Source organism: Coregonus clupeaformis, chromosome 14 (assembly GCF_020615455.1).
Source record: "Coregonus clupeaformis isolate EN_2021a chromosome 14, ASM2061545v1, whole genome shotgun sequence".
Taxonomy (NCBI): domain Eukaryota; kingdom Metazoa; phylum Chordata; class Actinopteri; order Salmoniformes; family Salmonidae; genus Coregonus; species Coregonus clupeaformis.
The window spans coordinates 45283807-45310341 of NC_059205.1; the positions used below are offsets into that span (position 1 = coordinate 45283807).

Below are 26535 nucleotides of genomic sequence, written 5' to 3' on the forward strand. Positions count from 1 at the left end.
TGCAGCAGACGACCACACCGGGTTCCACTCCTATCAGCTAAAAACAAGACAATTGAGGAGTGGAAAAACATTGCCTGGTCCAACAAATCCCGGTCCCTGTTGAGTCATGCTAATGGTAGAGTCAAGATTTGGCATAAGCAGCATGAGTCCATGGACCCATCCTGCCTGGTGTCAACGGTACAGTCAGGTGGTGGTGATGTACCGCCGTCCAATCTGCAGCAACTGCATGATGCCATCGCGTCAGCATGAACCAACATCCCTGTGGAACGTTTCCGACTTGTAGAATCCATGCCCCGAATAATTCAGGCTGTTCTGGAGGCATAGGGGTGTCAGACCCAGTACTAGATGGGTGTAGCTAATAAACTGGCCGGTGATGTGTATGTTAGTCATTATCAGTGTATGAGGCATGGTAATGAGGTGCAGTGTGTTTTCTCTGACATTTGAAGGGCTCTGTTTCCTGCCATTAGTCTTTCAGACAGCGGAGGGCACTGTAAGACATGTCTGGTCACATTGTCACGCTAGTACTGCTGTACTGTATATGGTTTCCTGCTGAAATCCATCACCCTATATATTAAGTTGCTCTTATAACTTTGTAGCAATTATTTAATGAATTATAATGTATATATTTTATGATAGATGGAAGATATATAAATGGCATTATTCTTTATGAATAACCCCAATATTTGTATGAATATTTTTCATTTTTTTAGCGCAAACTTTTTAAGACCCCATTTTTTTTTTTTTGACCCCATTTTTTTCTGCTTGAATTTCTGGGGACCCCATTTTTTTAGCAATAATTTTTCATGACCCCATCCCACCCCAAATATAATGACACAACCTTAAATTCTGTAAATTTTTACGTCAACAAATAACCTTAAATGAATGTAATTGTTTGTTTTTATTTATTTATTTATTTTTATCTCGTATCAAAGTGAAATTAAACCAGTAAACACATTTACTCAATAAAATTTAAATGTTCAAGTGATCTTTTATTGCCCAACACAATAATCTGTACTCTTAACTTTTTGTTCCTAAAAAATGTAATTAAAATGTTGGTGACCCCACTGCAGTTCCGGTCACTTACACAGACTGATGCCAGTCTCTTTATCTTGTGTCCAGCTCTCATCAAGGCCACAAACAATAAAACATGCTGGACATGTTTGGACATGCTTGTAGCACTGATGTCACTTGTTAAATCTACTTAAATCAGTGTAGATGAAGAGGAGGAGACAGGTTAAATAATACTTTTTAAGCCTTGAGACAATTGAGACATGGATTGTGTATGTGTGCCATTCAGAGGGTGAATTGGCAAGACAAAAAATTTAACTGCCTTTGAACTGGGTATGGTAGTAGGTGCCAGGCACACCGGTTTGTGACAAGAACTGCAATGCTGCTGGGTTTTTCACGCTCAACAGTTTCCTGTGTGTTTCAAGAATGGTCCACCACCCAAAGGAGATCCAGCCAACTTGAAACAACTGTTGGAAGCATTGGCGTCAACATGGGCCAGCATCCCTGTGGAACGCTTTCCACACCTTGTACAGTCCATGCCCCAATGAATTGAGACTGTTTTGAGGGCAAAAGGGTGTGTGGTTTTATCAGTATTTGTATCATACAGCTGCTTCAATATATTTATTTCCATATTTTGAAAAGCCCTACGGACAGGTGTTTGTTCATAAATTGTATACTTATTACACAAACCACAACCTGTACCTTGTTTACATATTATGGAATGCGGACAGTACAGTATTACATGCCCCAAGCATGCATACCTGCACGTAGTCTACACAAAGCCTATCACAAGAACTACATTCCACCAATAACCACACTAGCACACCACTAAGAATGCATAACCAATCCATCGCTTTCGATCTATAGTATACTAGTGTGGATATTGGATCAGAACCAATAATGTCTCTGTGTTCCAGGCAGTGGCAATTTTAGCATGTCAATCTTGGTAGGGCAAACTCAAAACATTTTTTTTTATGCATGCCAGCAAAGCCAATACACAACACAACACTAAACAATACATTAATTGCACTATAACAGTGACAAACGGTGCCCACAAATTGTTAGGGCCTACATAAAGCTGTCCCAACAGTAGAGCTTTCTTTTCAGCACCATGGAGTGAATCCTTACCACCGCTACACCTGGCTATCAGCGGAGCCTTGTCCGGCAGTGAAACAGTTCATTCAGCCTCATTTACTGCCTTTTAAAAAAACATAGCTGATATGTCTGACTTGCTTAAACAAATGTGGTTTCTACTGAGAATTGAGATATAACTATTTGTTCAGCACTTTTGAAATGTACAGCGACAGAATTCAGAACATGGGCCTTTCTTAACAGTATTCTCCCTGTACACCAAGTCAGAACCATAGGATAAATAAAGGGGGCATATAGCAGAAAAAGAAAACTCATACAATATTCAATGATTTCTCTAAAACAGGCTATAGGCTACATGTGCACCACCAAGTCAGAACAGTAGGCTAAGTTATGAAAGGGAACAAATTATTAGGTTGAGGCACATGGGCTACTACCAGTTTACTGCACAACATACACTTAGTACTTTCTTAGCTACAGTATACATATCTCCCTGGCATATTACATCATTTATGCAGCAGCATACAATACAATTTTGGACTTGTTGTTGAGCTGTGATCACTTGAACAGGAAGGTGGCATGGTGGTCCTTCTTGTGGGCAAATTTTGTCATGAAACTTTGTCATTGAAGTAATTCTTTGGATTTATGGTGCTTTCAAGACAACTGGGAACTCTGAAAAAAAACAAGGTCGAATCATGACGTCAGTGATCTTCAGGTCGGAGCTCTAGAAAGAGGCCCAAGTTCCCGACTTGGAATTCCGAGTTGTATTACCGTTCAAAACGTATTTTCCCAGTCGGAGCTCGTTATTTTCTGAGTTCCCAATTGTCTTGAGCTCACTGAAGTCTGAGAATTCCCAGTTCCCAGTTCCCAGTTGTTTGAATGTGGCAGGAGTCATGTGTCACGCCCTGACATAGAGTTCGCTAGTTGGTTTGGTCAGGGTGTGAGTATCTATGTAATGTGAATTTCTATGTGTAATCTATGTTGTTGTATTTCTATGTTGGCCGGGTGTGGTTCCCAATCAGAGGCAGCTGTCGATTGTTGTCTCTGATTGGGGATCATACTTAGGTAGCCATTTTGCCTACCTATGTTGTGGTACCTTGACTCTTGTTTGGCTTGTTTGTGTGTAGCCATTGTGAGCTTCACGTTACATTGCTTTTGTTGTTTTGTCGTGTGTTAACTTAGTGAATAAACATGTATGCATTCCACGCTGCATCTTGGTCCAATCCTGTACTCAACGAGTGTGACAGAAGATCCCACCACCAACGGACCAAGCAGCGTACCCAGGAGGAGCAAACACCCTGGACACAGTGGGAAGCAACATTGGTAGATGTCCTCCTCTGTTGGGGGGAAATTGCCGAGGAGGAAGCCGTCCGTTACGGTGAGGTAATGGAGGAGGGCTGGAGTCCAGATCAACGGCGACTCCAAAATGCGAAACGACGAAGGAGACCCGAGAGGCAACCTCAAGAAAATAAATTGGGGGGGCACACGGGGGTGGTCGACGAAGCAGCAGGAGGCCGTGAAAGGGCTGACTGTGGAGGAGGAGGCCGCTATTGTAGAGGTCCTCCAAGACCTGCGGATCAGCAGTATGAGAGAGGAGGCCACCACATTACGGGGGCTGTTAGAGAAGAGGGAGCAGGAGCTCTCACTTCAGAAGGAGGCGCTGCAGGAGGCCCAAAGGGAGAAGGAATTAGTGGATGCACGGAGAGAGGTGCTGGCCAGGCAACAGGAGGAGCTGAGAGAGGAGTTAACCCTCCAGCAGCAGAGAGCTCTGGCCTTAGAGCAGAGGCTGACGGAGCCAGGTTTAGCAGAGCCAACTCCCCGTACTCGCTGTAAGGAGCGTGTGTTCATTGAGGAACCAAGTTATGCGGAGATACGCACTGTGTCGCCAGTGCGCGTTCACAGCCCAGTGCATCCTGTGCCAGCGCCCCGCACGTGCTGTGCGAAAGTGGGCATCCAGCCAGGACGGGTTGTGCCAGCTTTACACTCCAGACCTCCAGTACGCCTCCACGGTCCAGTATATCCTGCTCCGGTTCTACGCACTGTGTCACCAGTGCGCCTCCCCAGCCCAGTACGGCCCGTACCTGCTCCCCGCACCAAACCAGTGGTGCATGTTGCCAGCCCGTTACGCCCTGTACCTGCTCCCCGCACCAAACCAGTGGCACGTGTATCCAGTCCGGTACAGCCCGTACCTGCTCCCCGCACCAAACCAGTGGTGCGTGTTGCCAGCCCATTACACCCCGTACCTACTCCCCGCACCAAACCAGTGGTGCGTGTATCCAGTCCGGTACAGCCCGTACCTGCTCCTCGCACCAAACCAGTGGTGCGTGTCGCCAGCCCGGTACGCCCTGTACCTGCTCCTCGCACCAAACCAGTGGTGCGTGTCGCCAGCCCGGTACGCCCTGTACCTACTCCCCGCACCAAACTAGTGGTGCGTGTATCCAGTCCGGTATGGCCCGTACCTGCTCCCCGCACCAAACCAGTGGTGCGTGTCACCAGCCCGGTACGCCCCGTGCCTGTTCCTCGCACCAGCCCAGTGGTGCGTGTTCCCAGTCCGGCACAGCCCGTGCCTGCTCCTCGCACCAAACCAGTGGTGCGCGTCTCCAGTCGGCATGGCCCGTGCCTGCTCCTCGCACCAGACCAGTGGTGCATGTTCCCAGCCCGGTGTGGCCCATGTCTGTTCCTCACACCAGACCAGTGGTGCGTGTCCCCAGCCCGGTACGGCTGGTGCCAGAGCAGTCCGCTCCACTGGTGCCTAGTCCAGTTCCGGTCAGCTGCTCCACTCCAGTGCCAGAGCAGTCCGCTCCACCGGTGCCCAGTCCAGCTCCGGTCAGCTGCTCCACTCCAGTGCCAGAGCAGTCCGCTCCACCGGTGCCCAGTTCAGCTCCGGTCAGCTGCTCCACTCCAGTGCCAGAGCAGTCTGCTCCACCGGTGCCCAGTCCAGCTCCGGTCAGCTGCTCCACTCCAGTGCCAGAGCAGTCCACTCCACCGGGGCCCAGTCCAGCTCTGGTCAGCGGCTCCACTCCAGTGCCAGAGCAGTCTGCTCTACCGGTGCCTAGTCCAGCCCCGGTCAGCTGCTCCAGTCCAGAGCCAGAGCAGTCTGCTCCACCGGGGTCCAGTTCAGCTCCGGTCAGCGGCTCCACTCCAGAACCAGACGTCAACCCCTCTCCAGGGTCGGGGCCTCCTACACCAGGGTCCAGACAGGGCTTGGTGCATCGCGGGATGATTGCCGGTCCAGGCCCAGACGTCAGCCCCTCTCCAGGGTCGGGGCCTCCCACACCAGGGTCCAGACAGGGCTTGGTGCATCGAGGGAGGACTGAGAGGGGAAGCATCACGCCGAGGTCCAGACCGGACCAGGGATGCAACGGGGAGGCAGTAAGGTAGAGGACGTCACGCCCGGAGCCGGAGCCGGAGCCGCCACCGAGGCTAAATCCCCACCCGGACCCTCCCCTGTTAAGTTAGGTTTTGCGGCCGGAGTCCGCACCTTTGGGGGGGGGGGGGTACTGTCACGCCCTGACATAGAGTTTGCTAGTTGGTTTGGTCAGGGCGTTAGTATCTATGTAATGTGAATTTCTATGTGTAATCTATGTTGTTGTATTTCTATGTTGGCCGGGTGTGGTTCCCAATCAGAGGCAGCTGTCGATCGTTGTCTCTGATTGGGGATCATACTTAGGTAGCCATTTTGCCTACCTATGTTGTGGGATCTTGATTCTTGTTTGGCTTGTTTGTGTGTAGCCATTGTGAGCTTCACGTTACGTTGCTTTTGTTGTTTTGTCGTGTGTTAACTTAGTGAATAACCATGTATGCATTCCACGCTGCACCTTGGTCCAATCCTGTACTCAACGAGCGTGACATCATGCTGAATTGACAGCATGGCCAATGTATTCAACCTTTTCTGGCCCATGGTGTTGCTTGTGAATGTTTATCCTTTTAAGCTTGGAAAAGAGACCCTTAAACTCAAACTTGGACCACACACCCTCTCCACCGAATAGCAGGCAGGGGAAGAAAAATTGTGATTGCTTTGTAACGCTTGCAGTTAGCCACTGATTCCTTCCAAACCACTCATTGTTGAATTTGCGATTTACAACTTGTTGTGTAATGTTTATGGCCGATGAGCACCGATAAGTTTTATCTATAATTTATCTTCATATGACAAGGATTTAAAATGATTTGCCAGTTGACTGTCGATGTGATTCATGATGATGACTGCTTATCCAGCTTGCTAGTTAAGATTTTGAAAGTATGATGTTGACATGATCAGTCCAATCAAAGCTACTGTAGCTATAATGTGATTTGACGTCATTTTATCTGTGGCCAGTGACCTTGACCCTTCTTGGATGGGCACTTCTAATGTAAATCTATGGCAGCACCCAAGGGGGCATGAACTTTCTAGCTCTCCCTGTAGATTTTGCGATGACGCAGTGTCCCCATGAGTGACAGAAGACTGAGCCAATCACAAAACAACTACAGAAGATTACCAACCCCTACGCTCTGTATTTTCCTCTGGCTGTCTCTCCACCACAGCAAGCACTGAGCTAGGCTGAAACACCTGCATTTTGGAGCTGCCTTACTCAAGAAAGCAAAAAAGAGACCATGTTTGTATGCGGCTTTATTAACTCCCCAATTTATTTTACATTGTTTGCAAACTGATATGTGACACGTATTAATGCCAAAATAACATGCAAAACAGGTGGGGATCATAACAGGTGAGGCTCCACCTGCCCTGAATGACGGGTCGCCAATGGTTCCAGGTCACAGGTGAAGCCAGCCGGTTGATCTGTCAGCACTGCCTTCATCAACACACAGAGTAAAATGGTGCCTTTGTTAGCTCCCTCCCAGTCCAGGTGATCCAATATAGCATAACATCCAACCATCCAGCCGAGTCAGCAAGGCCGTTTCGCCCTCTCCCCTCCTTTATCTCCTTCTCTCATTTCATATGAAAATAAAAAAGGGAATATTTTGCAGATGAAGGAACATTCCAGCAATAATGTCACCCTAAGACTTGGTTTGGAAACAAAGGTGGCGGATAGAAGAGCAAAGTGTTATTTTATAAGTCCCATGTTTTGGATTGGAATTGTTGGACATTGTGCAATGTTAAGATGTAATATTTTCCGCTCTTAAATCCACAAACTATTATACTGTTTTCTTTGGATGAGCTATGATGGTTACAGAGCTAGAAATGGGATGTTTTCGGCCACACGTTTTGTCACATAATCCTTATTCCAGAGTACCTACTGGTGCAATAACCTATAAAATCACTTATGCACTTTATATGATAGAATTGTAACAATCTAGTAAGTACATGCAATTATGCAGTACTGACCACTGTCCTTTTCGTATTTCCATGGTAAACAGAATTAACAATTGGCAGACCCATTTAACTACCTGCATTTACAAACATGCTACAATGTAATTACATGCATTATTCCCTTATAATTAACTAGGAATGGTTTGGCAATGTAATTTAAGGTTCTGCTGAATTGTGCAATTTTAGTCCCTTCAGAAGCCCCTTCCTCTATCCCTCCTACTTCCTCCTCTATTCCCCCTTTCCTGGTCCCTCTCAGGTCACATGACCACTTAAATATCCCTTACCAGAGACAATACTCCACTATCTCTTTCACAGTCCCTCTGGCATTTCCCTCTATAGCTACATTGTTTCCATATAGCCGCTCACAACTATTATACAACCATTTCCACCCAGTTGAAATGTTGATATACTTAGCCTGTAGCTAGCTACTAAAACATACACTACCAGTCAAAAGTTTGGACACACCTACTCATTCAAGGGTTTTTCAAAAAATTTTAGAATAATAGTGATGACATCAAAACTATGAAATAACACATATGGAATCATGTAGTAAACCAAAAAATGTTAAACAAATTCTTTAAATAGCCAACCTTTGCCTTGATGACAGCTTTGCACACTCTTGGCATTCTCTAAACCAGCTTCATGAGGTGGTCACCTGGAATGCATTTCAATTAACAGGTGTACCTTCTTAAAAGTTAATTTGTGGAATTTCTTTCCTTCTTAATGCGTTTGAGCCAATCAGTTGTGTTGTGACAAGGTACGGGGGGTATAGAGAAGAAAACCCTACTTGGTAAAAGACCAAGTCCATATTATGGCAAGAACTGCTCAAATAAGCAAAGAGAAATTACAGTCCATCATTACTTTAAGACATGAAGGTCAGTCAATCTGGAAAATGTCAAGAACTTTGAACGTTTCTTCAAGTGTAGTCGCAAAAACCATCAAGCGCTATGATGAAACTGGCTCTAATGAGGACCTCCACAGGAATGGATAACCCAGAGTTACCTCTGCTGCAGAGGATAAGTTCATTAGAGTTACCAGCCTCAGAAATTGCAGCCCAAGTAAATGCTTCACAGAGTTCAAGTAACAGACACATCTCAACATCAACTGTTCAGAGGAGACTGTGTGAATTAGGCCTTCATGGTCTAATTGCTGCAAAGAAACTACTACTAAAGGACACCAATAAGAAGAAGAGACTTGCTTGGGCCAAGAAACACGAGCAATGGACATTAGGCCCATGGAAATTTGTCCTTTGGTCTAGAGTCCAAATTTGAGATTTTTGGTTCCAACCGCTGTGGCTTTGTGAGACGCGATGTAGGAGAACGGATGATCTCCACATGTGTATTTCCTACCGTAAAGCATGGAGGAGGAGGTGTTATGGTGTGGGGGTGCTTTGCTGGTGACACTGTCTGTGATTTATTTACCAAGAAGGAGGGTGATGGAGTGCTGCATCAGGTTACCTGGCCTCCACAATCCCCCGACCTCAACCCAATTGAGATGGTTTGGGATGAGTCGGACCGCAGAGTGAAGGAAAAGCAGCCAACAAGTGCTCAGCATATGTGGGAACTTCTTCAAGACTGTTGGAAAAGCTTTCCAGGTGAAGCTGGTTGAGAGAATGCCAAGAGTATGCAAAGCTGTCATCAAGGCAAAGGGTGGCTATTTGAAGAATCTCAAATATAAAATATATTTTGATTTGTTTAACACTCTTTTGGTTACTACATGATTCCATATGTGTTATTTCATAGTTTTGATGTCTTCACTATTATTCTACAATGTAGAAAATAGTAAAAATAAAGAAAAACCCTGGAATGAGTAGGTGTGTCCAAACTCTTGACTGGTACTGTATGTCAAACTACCAAACAAGTGGCTTATCTGGCTTTCTGATACAGTCCTGTCCTTTCTCTTCACTGTTTGTGCAATACAGTTGTAGGCCTAGACACACTTTGTCCATGTGCCCTCAATTGAGCACATCCAAATCCATCTACTCCTTTCAAAATGAGTCATTTGCCAGTATCCCAGGTGTTCCCAATGCTAGCTCTAAAATAGATATATCGCTCCGGTCCACACAGCTAGTCCTAGATTAGTGGGAGAATTGGGTTAGCTCATTATTACTATAGCTCTGACACTGCTCCAGTGTTGAGTGGTACCATTATGATTGTACCTCTGGGAAATACCTGGCCTATTTTCATTAAACTATGACTTCCAGGGCATGCCAAGATGACCCTGATACATGGTTCTTTGTGTTGTTGTGGTATACATTATTATCCATCAATCCAGGTCATGGAAGAACATAGTCTATGCATCAATAGGTGACTTCGGATGATACCTATGCTAAACTATTGGCTGTATTGCTAAAAGTACTTCTCTGGGAGAAAGAGGGCCCCAACTTCTAAAAACAAACCTTCTAAAGGCCTGAACCTATATGTGAAGTTATGAGGGGCTCTGTCTAACATATGAACAGTCTGACTGTTGACCTTTACCTGTAGAACATGGAGCAAGGGATCCCCCATGGAGGATGGATGGGGGGAGGGAGGGTGGTGTCACTGAAAGGCAGCCCGGATCGTCCTGTCACTAAGGGGCTGAGTGGGGCGGAAGTTGTCCCCCAACATCCCATCGTTTCCCTCAGGAAGCTCAGCACCTTTTAGATGGGACCTCAGCCTCCTGAACTCCTCTATCTGGGAGAGAGGGATGAGAATGAGAGAGGGATGAGACAGAGGGAGAGAAAGAGTGATGAGATGAGGGAAATTAGGGATATGGAGGAAGAAAGAGTGAGAGAAGTTACACAGAAGGGAATGAGTGGTGTTGGATGAATTAAATAAGTGTTCTATCTGGTGATTATGGTGTGGATCAATATTAGCATTTTACTGTATGTTAGGCTTAGGCCTAATTTCTTCCTGTCCTGGGCTATTTTAGACTCCTCTTTCCAGGTGAGCCCTACTCTGGTTATACACTAAGTGTACACGACATTAGGAACACCTGCTCTTTCCATGACAGACTGACCAGGTGAATCCACGTGAAAGCTATGATCCCATATTGACGTCACTTGTTAAATCCACTTCAATCAGTGTAGATGAAGGGGAGGAGACGGGTTAAAGAAGGATTTTTAAGCCTTGAGACAATTGAGACATGGATTGTGTATGTGTGCCATTCAGAGGGTGAATGAGCAAGACAAAATATTTAAGTGTCTTTGAACAGGGTGTGGTAATAGGTGCCAGGCGCACCGTTTTGAGTGTGTCAAGAACTGCAAATCTGTTGGGTTTTCACACTCAACAGTTGTGTGTATCAAGAATGGTCCACCACCCAAAGGATATCCAGCAAACTTGACACAACTGTTGGAAGCATTGGCGTCAACATGGGCCAGCATCCCTGTGGAACGCTTTTGACACCTTGTAGAGTCCATGCCCCCGACGCATTGAGGCTGTTCTGAGGGCAAAAGCGGGTGCAACTCAATATTCTTAATGTTTTGTACACTCAGTGTATATGTAGCAGTAAAATGACAAACATTCTCCATTAAGATTTTCATTGGGCACTGGACTGGACACCTTAAGCTAATAGTTATCTGGTTGGATGGGAGAATGATCTACATAGAATATTCCATTTAACAATGATTTACCATCACATCTAGTGATGTTTCATGAATCAAAATATTAAAGGTGTTCCTAAACAGACTGTATATTGGGTAGCTGCCCTCAAGAGTTAATTATAAACTCGGTGGTTTGAGCCCTGAATGCTGATTGGCTGACAGCCATGGTATGTCAGACCGTATACCACGGGTTTGACAAAACATTTATTTTTACTGCTCTAATTATGTTGGTAACCAGTTTATAATAGCAATAAGGCACCTCAGGGGTTTGTGGTATATGGCCAATATACCACGGCTAACGGCTGTGTCCAGGCACTCCGTGTTGCGTCGTACATAAAAACAGTCCTTAGCTGTGGTATATAGGCCATATACCACACCCTTCGGGCCTTATTGCTTAAATATAACACTGAATTATAGGATCTCTATGAACTACCCTGACTGTATTTTTACTGTACATTAATAATTGGTCGGTCAATGCGTATTTACATTTCATTTATCATTCAGGGTTTTTTTGCTTTTTGATTCTTCACTTCCTGCCTTTGCCCTCCATCATAACCTTTCCACCCGGTCCAAAGGGAGGTGTCTGGTCTTTACATGAAAGGCTTGTTCAGGATCAAAGCTTCTGTAGAAAGCATGCTAACTGGGAGGACAAACTGTATTGTGCAGTGCTGTTGAATCAGAGGTTGGGGTCATTGGTTCATAAATATAGATCATTTTAAATCAATCCTAACACCTTACCCTGGCAGAAGAAAACCGTCAATACAGTGAGTGCAACCTCAGGATCTAAAGAAGTGGAGCTGGTTTCAATAACATTTGGTATAAAAGCAATATGGCCACTTGGAGTTGTAGGAGGCGCCATCACCATTGATCTGTGAAGGAATAGGACCTAGAGCAGTGGTCACCAACCGGTCGATCACGATCGACTGCTCGATCTCCAAGGCATTCTTAGTCGCTCACCAAACATTTCTGTAAAAAACAACAACGATTTTATTTATTTAAAAAAAAAATTGCGCTGTTGGTGGTAGGTGCACTTGAGTTTTCCCATTTTTAACCATTTCATGTGTCTGAAGGTAGAACTCTGCATACCCGGCAGGCCCAGACAGCAAATCAAGTGCACCTATAGGTCTACCGCTGGCCAATAAGATAGCTCAGATCACTGTGTCTGCACAATTTCCTCAAGCCATAGACTGTAAAAAGAAGCCTCGAGAACACAGAAGAGTTGATACTGTGAGATTTCAAAACTTTTAAAACCATGACTAGAGAGAGACTTAATGAATACAGCAAAGAGCTGCTGTTTTATAAGTAAGTGAATGTTTAAGTTGTAATTTAGCACTGCAGCTGCAATGAATGACTATAGCAAAGTGATTCGATAAGCTTGCGTTATTATTATTAGCGGCTTGTGTCTTTTTTAATATTGAGGAATATTTCACTTTCTCTGGTCATAGGAGTAACAACATGAATTGGTGCATGAGGCAGAAATAATGCAGTGCAACTTGAGTTTTGCCATCACCTGGAAGACTGTGTCCCCTTTTCTCACCTGAGGGAGGGAGAGCGTAGGGACGGTGAGTCGGGTGAGAGGCAGCTTCACCGCTGCTCTATCCCTCCCTCCCCTCAGACTGACCATCAGATGCAGGCCATCAGTCCAGTAAAAAAAAGGAAATTATTATGCTCACTCAGCTGTGCCTCACAAGTAATACAACAAATGATCTATACCAGTGTGCTCAAATACCTACAATGTTGAAATATAATTTCTAAATGGTCTGAGAAGAACAACATTGGCAGGGCAATTCAAGCGTAGCCAATATGTAGTGATAATGTATTGGGCCTATAGCCTACTGCACAAACCTCATTGCTACAGAACTGTTTTAAATAGGTTAATGCTGCATAGGCTTACGTTTTTTAAGTCATGTTTAAAAAAAATCTGAGCAGTAAATCTAAGCTTGCTTTTGGACTCAGAAAGTCATCTTGACTCAGAAAAGGTTGATGAACACTGACCTAGAGGTAGGACATGGGGCAAGGGTCTAGAAGCCAACATGGAACCATTTGATATTATTTGACCCTGCTGGATATCTATGAACGTTTGAATATTTTGAATAACAATCCAGCCTAAATTGCCCCATGTACTCTTTTAATCTCCACCCGGTACAGCCAGAAGAGACTCTGAGCCTGGTTCCTCTCTAGGTTTCTTTTCCTAGCCACTGTGCTTATGCGTCTGCAATGCTTGCTTTTTGGGGTTTAAGGATGGGTATCTGTAAAGCACTTTGTGACAACTGCTGATGTAAAAAGGGATTTATAAAATACATTTGATTGATTCATTGAACCAGGCCACTGTGTCAGATGGCCTACCTGTAACTGTGAGATGGTGAGTGGGTAGCGGTACAGGATCCAGGTGACGTTCTCACTACATGGAGGGGTGGTCAGGGAGCCCTCATACATCCAGTAGTCTCTCAGGAGAGGGTCTGGAGGGAGCAACAAACACATACCATAACTTCATCTAATACTGTGTCACACCATACATGCAAGCAGGAATCATACACAATTAGATGAAGGACTCACCAGGAAGTAGTGTGCTGGGATTGAAGCACGGTATTATTTTGGTCTTCCCCTGTAAAGATAAGTCAAAACACAAAAATATTGGTTGTTTTGCTTCATTTGTAATGTCCTCTTCATTTAGCCACCATGTCATGACTGTGTTATTGACAGACCGATCATCTGTACTACTGGAGCTCTTCCTTCACATTCTGCATCAACATTTCTCCTGTCTAATCTTAAATGTTTCACATGGTCTCAAATCAATCTGGAGCATTAATTGCATCAGGTTTAATTTAAAAATCTATGAATAAATTGCTGCATGCTCCAACCGTTGCACCTCTACTGATTGTCTGTTAACTTCCTCATTTGATGGTTAGTGCTATCAGGCATTCTTGGGACATCCCTACCCTAAACCTGGACCCCTACCCTTACCCTAACCTTAACCCTTACCTAACCCTAACCTTAACCCATACTTTAACAATTTTAAATGTCAATGGGGTAGGGATATCCCAAGGATCCCTGATAGCACAGACCCTAATTTGGATTGTCTATGTACTGTATGTCTTCCTCTCTCTCAGTTAAGCACTGGGCATCTACACCCTTAGGTCATATCAGTAATTTCTCATAACCTCTGCTCTCTCATCACCATGAAAACTCATAACCATAACATCATCGCCATAACAATATCACCTGGACAACAAAATGGACGCCAACGTCTTACCTTGTATTGTAGGTCCTGCAGCACTTCTGTTATGGCCTTCAACCCCAGATGCTCCTTCCCTATCTGAAGGAAACAACGTCAAGGGCAAGGAGTCAAAAAAAAGTTAAGGAAAGAGGGTCCTAACACAGTGGTATTCAAACCTTTTCAGCGGGGACACCATTTTATTCGGCAGAATTTCTGGGGACCCCATTTCTTGGTGCATTTTTTTCACGACCCCATCCCACCTCAAATATAATGACACAACCTTAAATCGGTACATTTCGATTTTTACGTCAACAAATAACCTTCAATTCATGACATTTTCGTGTCTTATCAAAATGAAAATAAACCAATAAATACATTAACTCAATAACATTGAATTTTTCTAATTATCTTTCTCAAAAACGTCCCATGAACTCTTCCTAAAAAAGTACAAAATATTAAAATAATTATCATAATTTGGCGACCCCACTGCAGTTCTTGCGACACCGACTTTGAATCCCACTGTCCTAACAGATCAACATAATGTTATGACGTTAACAGTTCTTAACATAGGGCTGTTGACGTGAGTCCTGCCAGGATGTGATGGTTGTGGGGGAAACTCTTGGAGCTTTCAAAAACAGGAAGGACAAAGTGATGGGTTCACTTAAAACAGACTGTCTTATACGTTTAGGTAAATAGTAAGCCTCAAGCCAGTAAGCCTCAGTCCAATTCAAAAAACGAAAACAAGTGGATATATGTTGACTTTAGTGTCAAAGCTGATATGAATATAAAATGATATAAACTACAGTACCAAGTTGGCAAGTCCCTAAAAGAACCATACTGACCAATGAGAAGAGAGGATTCTCATATGACTATAGAGTGAACCAAAGCAATCAATACCTGCACAAACAGAGCGATGATGAGAACTCCATGCTTTTTTCCCAGGGCTTCTTCCTCACTGTTGAACAGCGTTGTGTTCCAGTGGATCAGATGGAGCTGGGGGGAAGCACACTTATTGTATCATATTTATATTGTATCATATTATAGGGAAGATGATCACAAAAGAGATCAACCACATATGATATTCAAAGAAAGAAAGAAAGAAAGAAAGAAAGAAAGAAAGAAAGAAAGAAAGAAAGAAAGAAAGAAAGAAAGAAAGAAAGAAAGAAAGAAAGAAAGAAAGAAAGAAAGAAAGAAAGAAAGAAAGAAAGAAAGAAAGAAAGAAAGAAAGAAAGAAAGAAAGAAAGAAAGAAATAAATAAATAAATAAATAAATAAATAAATAAATAAATAAATAAATAAATAAATCATGGGCAGAGGGAGGCTGGAGAAGACAGGGCCAAGACAGAGCAGTTGTATGGGACGTAAGTGCACTCTTCAGTTTTAAATAGAGGACCAAGCACCTGTGATAAAGAAGCACACTTATAAAGCCAAACTAGCAGTGGCATAGCCTCTTCAGGGCCTTTCAAATGCTTGTTTACATAAATGGCCTCAGTGATTTGTAAATACATGAAACATAGTAATGACATATAATATACTGTATAATAAAAATATATGCCATTTACCAGACGCTTTTATCCAAAGTTACTTACAGTCATTTGTGCATACATTTTTGCGTATGGGTGACCCCAGGAATCACAACCCTGCTCTACTAACTGAGACATACAGGACCACGTCATTGTAAATAAGAATTTGTTATTAACTGACTTGCCTAGTTAAATAAAGGTTAAATAAAATAAAAACAAATATAAAAGCCCTTACCTTTTATGTGAAAATAACATACCAACTCCCTCTGTCTGAGAACTGTGACAGTGGCCTCCAACTTAGACAAACATCCATGGTCATGGCCTTGAAGTAGACAGTGTGTGTGTGTGTGTGTGTGTGTGTGTGTGTGTGTGTGTGTGTGTGTGTGTGTGTGTGTGTTTGGCTGAGACTCATACCTCCATGGGGAAGGCCTTAAAGTTGACGGTGTGTTCTGACCCCCGCTGGTTCTCCTTGCCCCAGTGGAAGCGCACCTCATGCAGCTCGTACTCATGGTCACTTGGCAATGGGCCACCGGTTACCACTGCAGACAGGAAACCCAGAGTATCATGTGAGAGCAGACACATTTAATGAAGACCACATTAAATGACCTGGGGGTTCTGAATGTAGGTCTGAATTCTGGTGCAACTCTGATTTAGCCACGTGTGCATCACATGCAGCACACAGTCATTGACTCAACGTTCAGTTGTTATGGCTAATGTGAGCTCATTGAAAAGGTGTATGCAAGATCAACAGTCTAGTGGAGGGTTCACGAACAGTTAACCCATTAATTGTTTTGATGTGCACTGTGGTAATGTAATATCAACATTTCACCTGATTTGGACCTCAGAATGATGCGTGCGGTGTGTCCATCGTTGATGACCTCACAGTCCCGACACACCACATAATTGGGCGTGAGCCCCACATCCAGGAGAGAGGGGTCATAACGGGCCTCCCGGGAGTTCAGGTTGATTGGGGACTGGTACTCCCCATTCGCATCAGGGAACAGCAAACCCCACTCTACACCTGAAAACCCACACAACTTTGACTTAAACTCCACCAAATGCTCTCCTTAGTGTAACGTCACTGAGGTTCCAACCTCTGGCTTGCACTGAGACCTCCATGCAGAGGCCTCTTTGCTGTGTGGTGAAGTCACAAAGTGGTTACGGAGTATGTCAGGTGGAGTGTAAATCCAGCCTTTGAATACACAAGCAGCATAAACAAAGTGTACTGTATACCTGAGGACACACACACACATGCACAGACACTGAAGCTAAACTGGGATAAGAGTACGCCAATCCCTGAGTGTCGCTGAGTACTTGGGGAGTCTGTACCAGCAATAACGCTCACCAGAGGGATACAAGGATGTTCTAGTTCTTCTTTCTTAACACCTCTCACACTTTCTCTCTTTTCACTTCATCCTCTTCCTCTCTGTCTATACCTCACTGACACAATATCTTCCTCTCTTTTTCACACTTCGTCATACCCCCTCCTTCAATCTTCCACAAAGAGTACACATATTCTCATGATCATTGTCTCACTTTTTTTCACACTCTGTAAGAACATTCTGTTAGCTAGCTAGCGGTCTTTGGTCTCTGCTCTTTCCATATAATGCCCTGAATTATTTCAAAGTCATTTATCACTGTGCTGTAAGGGCAGAGAGAGTGCAAAACTCAATTTGTCAAATCAGATTTTAGATAACTAAATATGTCAGGGACACACCCACCTAGAGTATATCTCTCTGTTTCTAGTCCCCAGATGGGACATAAACTGGACAAAGTCCCACCCACTCTGAAATGTCTGACCTCACACACACAGCGTTGTAATTAAGATGATGAAACCATTGCTTTGAATTGCAGAGGGAGCCCATAGCACAAAAACATGTAAAATCAAAGTTTATTGGTCGCGTACACAGTTTAGCAGATGTTATAGCAGGTGCAGTGAAATGATTGTGTTACTAGCTCCTAACAGTGCAGTAAAAATGTCAAACAAGTACACAAATAATAATCAAAAACTAGAACAAGAAATCACAAATGTCAGAACAAATCCAGTTAACAACCCAAATTTCATTGAAATGACGTGGAAACAATGTTGATTCAACCAGTGTGTGCCCAGTGGGTAAGAATGAGATGTACAGAGGTAGATCAATTACAGTGAGCTATGTCAAGAATCCAGTATATAAATAAATATGTGGTGTGTATAAACAGTGTAACAAAGTGCAATGTACAGTCGTAGAAATATTAGAATGAGCTATGAAGAGAATACAGTATTTAAAAACAGTGTGAAAACCAGAATAAAAAGAATGTGCTGAAACAATTAGCTTTCTGAAGCAAAGCCGAGAGTCATTAAATGGCGCGGCTTATGAGGCTAAGTTAGTTAGCGCTACAGACAAGTCCTCTCTTCTCTTTCAGTGTATGGATGACTTTATCCCCTACCAACAAGATTCTTTTCATCTTAAGTCAACACCAATAACAACATTAGTTACTAAAAGTTTAGCTCTTGACTTTGATTATAAAAGCTCTCGTGTTCTTTTCCAGCTACTGGAAACCTTAATTATTACCCACCAAGAGTCCAGAGGTGTTTTGAGACTGTGTGCACAATTGTGCCCTGGACAAGAGCTCTTAAAAGCTCAGAACCATGAAAGTATGGTAGATAGACCACTACTCTCTTAGAATACTTTATCATGGATGTGACTCCAGAATCTCAATTTCAGCTCTACACATAATTTGCGTGATCAAGTTACCCCAATAAGAAGTGCATTGATCAAAATACCCTACCTTCTTTAAGTTCTTTACCTACTGTACGTGTACGAGAGAGAGAGAGAGAGAGAGAGAGAGAGAGAGAGAGAGAGAGAGAGAGAGAGAGAGAGAGATAATAGAGAAATCTATTTTTTCTGTTTATATCTGAGAATAAAGTATTTCCATACCAATGCATGCATTGTTAAGTGCCTAAATAGTAAATAAAGTTATGTTTTGTGAGAGAAAAAGAGAAAAAGAGTGAAAGAGTGAAAGAAGTGTATACTAAAAACTTCCAAAGCCCTTACCTTCCTGATATCCCCAGTCCAGTTCATCCTTCCCAGGGTAGTACTCAGAGTCCTCAATCACACTGTCTGCCATGGCTGTGACAGTATGAAATAAGTATTTTTACTGAACACACTTGCTTTGATTTGATGTCAAAGTCAGTCAAAGTCTTTGGCTTTTGTTTTTATCTGTTTTCTTCCTTCCTTTCTTTGTGAGGTAGGAAGAGTAGTCTGTCCGATGCCAGTGAGGTGCTGCAGGTGCAGCGGTTCAGCTCCAAATACTGATGAAGGGGGTGCTCAGTCCATCTAATAGGAGAGAGAGAAGGTCCCGCTAGCTGCTCTGTCTCTCTCTCTCTGCTGCAGTGTAGACTCTCCCATCTACAGACACACTAGGTCAGTTTCAAAACTATCTTTCAGCACCAGCAGCTCACAGAGTCCCCGCCCCACACAGACAGAGAAAGCTTGGATTGGATTAGTCAAGTCCCTGTCAAAATGGAGCACCTTTTAAACAGCTCAGCAATTCACTATGGTGTAAGGAAAGGAAGATCTGTGTGTGTGTGTGTGTGGAATGTTGACAGGAATGTCAGAACTATGTTTCTCTTGGACACAAGGCCAGAGATCCGCCTCCTAGGGTGAAGGAAACGGGTAGTGGTAGTGTTGTCTTACCTTGATTATTGTCCAGCTAATATAAATACTATGCATGCCAGTCTCTCTTGGCTAAGAGTTGAGGAGAGACTGACTGCATCGCTTCTTCTTTTTATGTGTTGAAAATTCCAAATTGTTTACATAGTCAACTTACGCACAGCTCTGACACACACACTTACCCCACCAAACATGCCACCAGGGGTCTTTTCACAGTCCCCAAATCCAGAACAAATTCAAGAAAGCGTGCAGTATTATATAGAGCCATTATTGCATGGAACTCCCTTCCATCTCATATTGTTCAAATGAACAGCAAACCTGGTTTCAAAAAATAGATAAAGCAACACCTCACGGCCCCAACGCCTCTCCCCTATTTGACCTAGATAGTTTGTGTGTATGTATTGATATGTAGGCTATGTGTGCCGTTTTTAAATGTATGTAGTTCTGTCCTTGAGCTGTTCTTGTCTATTAATGTTCTGTATTATGTCATGTTTCATGTTCTGTGTGGACCCCAGGAAGAGTAGCTGCACATTTCGCAACAGCTAATGGGGAACCTAATAAAATATCAATACCAAAAAAACAAAAATAAGCGGGGGAGAGGGAGACGGGGAAGAGTGGTGGAGAGTTTTTCAGAGGGGTTACTGTTAGGAATAGATATTATGTTCCTGATGTTTTTGAGGTGAAGAAATTGACAGTCAGCATTTCAATTTTAGAATGTGATCCATTTGTGTTTCCTCAAAGATTACAAGGTTTTTTCCCCCATCTGTTTGTGCAAAGAGAACATATTAACAATATTATTGGAAAATAGAAGGTTTGTGTAATATTGGTGTCACATATTTCACGTGCACGTTCCTGTGGAATTTTAAAGTCATTTACTGGCTAGGCTTTTTGTTGACTATTGCAGCACATAGTGGCCTTGTTGCCTTGTGGTTCGAGTGTCTGTCCTGAGATTGGAAGGTTGGGAGTTCGATCCCCGGCCGAGTCATACCAAAGACTCAAAATAATTAAGGAGAGAGATTGGGGGTAAGACTAGTGTCCTGTCTTGGTAGTGTCAAGCTGTCTCATGCTACAGAAACAGGACTCTTGCTCCTATGAGCCATTCCTGCTGCGCAAGGCTCCTTATTTACAGCACATAATAAACCAATAATTTCATTCTCAATGGATACAGTGCATTTGGAAAATATTCAGATCCCTTCACTTTTTCCACATTTTGTTACAGCCTTATTCTAAAATGGATTAAATGATTTTTTTTCCTCATCAATCTACACACAATACCCCATAATGACAAAGAGAAAACAGGTTTTTAGACATTTTTGCAAATGTATTAAAAATAAAAAACAGAAATACCTTATTTACAGAGGTATTCAGACCCTTTACTATGAGACTCGAAATTGAGCTCAGGTGCATCCTGTTTCCATTGATCATCCTTGAGATGTTTCTACAACTTGACTGGAGTCCACCTGTGGTAAATTCAATTGATTAGACATGATTTGGAAAGGCACACACCTGTCTATATAAGGTCCCACAATTAACAGTGCATGTCAGAGCAAAAAACAAGCCATGAGGTCGAAGGAATTGTCCGTAGAGCTCAGAGACAGGATTGTGTCGAGGCAAAGACCTGGGGAAGGGTACCCAAAGCTTTCTGCAGCATTGAAGGTCCACAAGAACACAGTGGCCTCCATAATTCTTAAATGGAAGAAGTTTGGAACCACCAAGACTCTTCCTAGAGCTGGCCGCCCGGCCAAACTGAGCAATCGGGGGAGACTGGCCTTGGTTAGGGAGGTGACCAAGAACCCGATGGTCACTCTGACAGAGCTCCAGAATTCCTCTGTGGAGATGGGATAACCTTTCAGAAGGACAACCATCTCTGCAGCACTCCATCAATCAGGCCTTTATGGTAGAGTGGCCAGACGGAAGCCACTCCTCAGTAAAAGGCACGACAGCCCGCTTGGAGTTTGCCAAAAGACTCTCAGACCATGAGGAACAAGATTCTCTGGTCTGATTAAACCAAGATTGAACTCTTTGGCCTGAATGCCAAATGTCATGTCTGGAGGAAACCTGGCACCATCCCTACGGTGAAGCATGGTGGTGGCAGCATCATGCTGTGGGGATGTTTTTCAGCGGCAGGGACTCAGAGACTAGTAAGGATCGAGGGAAAGATGAACAGAGCAAAGTACAGAGAGATCCTTGATGAAAACCTGCTCCAGAGCGCTCAGGACCTCAGACTGGGGCGAAGGTTCACCTTCCAACAGGACAACGACCCTAAGCACACAGCCAAGTCAATGCAGGAGTGGCTTCGCGACAAGTCTCTGAGTGTCCTTGAGTGGCCCAGCCAGAGCCCGGAATTGAACCTTATCGAACATCTCTGGAGAGACCTGAAAATAACTGTGCAGCGACACTCCTCATCCAACCTGACAGAGCTTGCAGAGAAGAATGGGAGAGACTCCCCAAATACAGGTGTGCCAAGCTTGTAGCGTCATACCCAAGAAGACTCGAGGCTGTAATCGCTGCCAAAGGTTATTCAACAAAGTACTGAGTAAAGGGTCTGAATACTTATTTAAATGTGATATTTCAAAAAAAATTTAACCTGTTTTTGCTTTGTTATTATGGGGTATTGTGTGTAGATTGATGAGGGAAAAAAATATTGAATCCATTTTAGAATAAGGCTGTAACGTCACAAAATGTCAAGGGGTCTGAATACTTTCCGAATGCACTGTACAAAGAGGGATGATTAGCTTACAGAGTAGAACTGACCAGTACTGTTCTGGCAGATATGATATATCCCGCTGTGTTGTATGCCTGTCCCAAAGTGTACAATTTGTCAAAGGGCATAAGATTGATTAATTGCTTTATATTCTGTAATAAGAAACCACCTGGACCTTCATTTCCTAAATCGAATAGATTGCATATCCCACTCTCTGTCAAAATCTTCATAATGAGGTCATTTCCATCCCAAAGGACCAGATATGATGCTAAAACAATTGGTTTTTAAATAGCATGACTTTAGCCTGATAATCCTGTTCGGCTGCAAAGAAATTATGGATATATTTTCGAAACTGGTCTACTTTTCTTTATTTTCTAATCTTGACTTCTTCAGATACTGTAGTTTTATGTTATTGCATACTTTTCTCATATTCTTTGTTGATTCATGTTGATAACAACCTTATATTACACTGAGTATACCAAACATTAAGAACACCTTCCTAATGTTGAGTTACTCCCCCCCACCCCCCCTATTTAGTCTAATTCATTATTGGTCATTCATATATATTCACTAAATGTATTAGTATTATAATATAGTATTATTATAGCTAGGTATTCTGTCAGATTTTCATAAATGCTGTAGGCATTTCTTATAACAAATAGTTTCTCCAGTCATCAGAATATGCCAGATCTGACTCTCAACTCTTGTCCAAGGCACCTTTTTCAATTTGGATCGAAAAATCAATAACGACACCGCTCTCTAGTGGACAATATAGGATATTGCAGGACACTTACTGTTCCAAAAAAAGTAGGGGAGTGGATCAGAAAACCAGTCAGTATCTGGTGTGAACACCATTTGCCTCATGCAGCGCGACACATCTCCTTCGCATAGAGTTGATCAGCCTGTTGAGTGTGGCTAGTGGAATGTTGTCCCACTCCTCTTCAATGGCTGTGCGAAGTTGCTGGATATTGGCGGGAACTGGAACACGCTGTCATACATGTCGACCCAGAGCATCCCAAACATGCTCAATGGTTGAAATGTCTGGTGAGTATGCAGGCCATGGAAGAACTGGGACATTTTCAGCTTCCAGGAATTGTGTACAGATCCTTGCGACATGGGGCCCGTGCATTATCATGCTGAAACATGACGTGATGGTGGCAGATGAATGGCACGACAATGGGCCTCAGGATCTCGTCACGGTATATCTTTGCATTCACATTGCCATCGATCAAATGCAATTGTGTTCGTTATCTGTAGCTTATGCCTGCCCATACCATAACACCACCATGGGGCACTCTGTTCACAACATTGACATCAGCAAACCGCTCGCCCAGACGACGCCATCTGCCCGGTACAGTTGAAATGGGGGTTCATCCGTGAAGAGCACACTTCTCCAACATGCCAGTGGCCATAGAAGGTGAGCATTTCCCACTGAAGTCGGTTACGACGCCGAACTGCAGATGAGTTTCCCTGAGACGGTTTCTGACAGTTTGTGCAGAAATTCTTCGGTTGTGCAAAACCACAGTTTCATCAGCTGTCCGGTGTGTCTGGTCTCAGACGATCCCGCAGGAGAAGAAGCCGGATGTGGAGGTCCTGGGCTGGCGTGGTTACACGTGGTCTGCGGTTGTGAGGCCGGTTGGACGTACTGCCAAATTCTCTAAAACAATGTTGGAGACGGCTTATGGTAGAGAAGTTAACATTAAATTATCTGGCAACAGCTCTGGTGGACATTCCTGCAGTCAGCATGCCAATTGCACGTTCCCTCAAAACTTGAGACATCTGTGGCATTGTGTTGAGTGACAAAACTGCACATTTTAGAGTAGCGTTTTATTGTTCCCAGCACAAGGTGCACCTGTGTAATAAGGCTGCTGTTTAATCAGCTTCTTGATATACCACACCTTTCAGGTGGATGGATTATCTTGGCAAAGGATAAATGCTCACTAACAGGGATGTAAACACATTTTTGCACCAAATTTTAGAGAAATAAGCTTGTTGTGCGTATGGAAGATTTCTGGGATCTTTAATTTCAGCTCATGAAACATGGGACCAACATTTTACATGTTGCGTTTATATTTTTGTTCAGTGTAGTTCCCATTATGGCGTCTGTGAGCGCACGGGCACCGCCATTGAGGCAATCTCCATTTCTTCTTCACAATTGGCTGCTCCCTCCAACAGGGTCATCAGCAGGAATCAGAGTTGAAGTCCCACCCAGTTGACTACATTAAAATGGTGGAAGCCCTCAATGGTGCTGCCCAGGCTAAATGGCCTTTTGGCCACTAGAGGGCTCTATCATGCTCTATGGGTATACAGTATCTTCAACCTAGCTTTCTTTTCCCCCAGAAGCTTCTTATTAAATCAATCTAAAAAACAAAATTGGGGGATAGGCTGATCAAAATTTGGTTGGGAAACACAGATTCCATTTACATTTTACATTTTAGCAGGCACTCTTATCTAGAGCAACTTACAGTAGCAATTAAGGTTAACTGTGGGTAACACTTTACTTGACACCCAGCATCATAACACATTTTGGCATGGTCATAATAATGTCATAATATGTCATAACAATGTCATGGCACATATTTAGACCTGTTGTGACATACACTGCGTTACTTTATAGCTGGTTATGACACCTACATAAGAATGTCAAAGCCCACAAAACCTACCACACAGGGCAAAACATTCCATTACACCATAGCCTACTTGTCAACAGTATGTTTATGTTATATAAAATGTTCTGAAAATGACCATTTTAAATTATCATTGTAATTGTGCACACATTGATGTCAGACATACACCTACCCCAATGCTCTGTTGCTGATGACTGGGATGAATGGAGAAGCAGATTTCAGGAGCAGGACAAGACACCCTCTTTTTGACTGATGACTGACATAAGGGCATGTATGTGCTAGGTCTATATGGTTTATATGAATATGATGGTCATAATGCTACTTGACAGTGTCATAAAGTGTATTTTCTTAGTCCAAGTAAAGTGACACAGGATGGTCATAATGCTTCTTGACAGTGTCATAAAGTGTATTTTCTAGAAGCTATTTAAAATATGATGGGAAAAAACATGACTGTAAAGAATTCATAAGAACAACAACAAAGGACTTAAGAATCAAACTTTCAAACGAAAGGAAACTTCTTGGCAGGGAAAAAACACATTTGAATACATTTGGGTTGACAGTCTTATGTAGGTGTCATAAACAGCCATAAAATAATGCAACATATTTCACAACAGGTGTAAATATATGGGTCATGACAGTTTTATGACCATATTATGACAGGTTATGACATTATGACATGGTTATGACCGTGTCATAACACTGGGTGTCAAGTAAAGTAAAGTGTTACAGTGCTTTGCTCAAGGGCACAGACATATTTTTCACCTAGTCAGCTCGGGGATTCGAACCAGCGACCTTTGATTCAGAGGGGTTGGGTTAAATGCGGAAGACACATTTCAGTTGAATGCATTCAGTTGTACACCTGACTAGGTATCTCCCTTTTCCTTTCCTTCCTTCAGTTCCTGGCCCAACGCTCTTAACCGTAGGCTTAACCGCTACACTAACTGCCGCTGCATTCACATGTTCCATCACCAAGGGTGAAACCCATGGTTATCCTTAATTATGATGTGATCATCCTAAAAACTTGGTGGGCATTTGGTTTGTAGGAGGCAGGCGTTTGATATTATTATGTTGATTGGGTAGGGTCCTTGGCATTTTGTTATTAGTTTGTTATATACTTCACAGTATGAGCAAATTATTGAATAAGATATTGGCCTATAAGGCTATTGTTGGAAAAAGGTTGGAATTGTTTGTCATAATTATGACCTTTCATATTTCTTCCATTATGACAGTCAGAAAATAGTATGCAATAATGGATTACATACATATTGATTGATTACATCACAATCATAACATAGTTAGTAATAATAGTATGAGTCTCTGGTTAGTGGTTACTATGACATTGATGAATATTACTATGACCTCGAGATTCACTAGTTAAGCAGTCGTGATTATGACTCAATAATATGTCATAAAACTGAGGGATATCAATCTAATGTTGACCCAGCTAGGATTGTAGTTTCTGGCTTCATCTAGAAAGCTAATCATGGATACCTCTCCAATGAGTACTCAAACACCAGATTCTTTACTTGCTTTTATACCTCCCATACCTAGGCACTGCCTTATGTAGAATTGTTAATGCTCTTTCTCTGGAATGGCTAACAAAAGGTTGACTTGAATAAGAATGTTGCTTCACAAGATGTGCAAAACGTGGACAATATTGCCAAAAATAACAGGGGACAATATTTTCATGGAGGTAAGCAATTACACTTCTGATGGGTCTAGTATTTGGATTACTTTATCTAAAAGTGAGAGTGAACCCTAGAGTTGGTGTTATTCTTTTAACGGTATTTCATAAAAAATGAATGATTTGATTCCCCCCTCCTGCAA

The 26535-nt window shown here is 43.0% G+C and overlaps 1 protein-coding gene across 2 annotated transcripts; it reads right to left on the reverse strand.

Moving 5' to 3' along the window:
• Positions 1-6716: 6716 nt before the first annotated feature.
• LOC121581489 (carbonic anhydrase-related protein-like) lies at positions 6717-19075 on the reverse strand. Of its 2 annotated transcripts, none has more exons than XM_041896988.1 (9): positions 18760-19075; positions 16551-16742; positions 16136-16260; positions 15097-15192; positions 14236-14298; positions 13539-13587; positions 13329-13441; positions 9880-10074; positions 6717-6884 (listed from the first exon to the last, which is right to left on the reverse strand). In XM_041896988.1, exons 1-8 carry the CDS (start codon positions 18830-18832, stop codon positions 9940-9942), a joined length of 846 nt encoding a protein of 281 aa, XP_041752922.1. In that variant the 5' UTR covers positions 18833-19075; the 3' UTR covers positions 6717-6884; positions 9880-9939. The 2 variants fall into 2 exon arrangements, with proteins under 2 accessions (XP_041752922.1, XP_041752921.1); XM_041896987.1 differs by having other exon boundaries at positions 6717-7015.
• Between the last annotated feature and the right edge of the window lie 7460 nt (positions 19076-26535).

What these genes read in the sequence shown, in the direction of transcription:
- LOC121581489 (XM_041896988.1), bottom strand. Translation starts at nt 18,832, where the DNA reads ATGGCAGACAGTGTGATTGAGGACTCTGAGTACTACCCTGGGAAGGAT. An exon ending in GGACTGGGGATATCAGGAAG is followed by an intron (nt 16,743 to 18,759) that starts GTAAGGGCTTTG and finishes GTGGGTTTTCAG; the next exon opens with GTGTAGAGTGGGGTTTGCTG. An exon ending in CATTCTGAGGTCCAAATCAG is followed by an intron (nt 16,261 to 16,550) that starts GTGAAATGTTGA and finishes TCCTGTCTGCAG; the next exon opens with TGGTAACCGGTGGCCCATTG.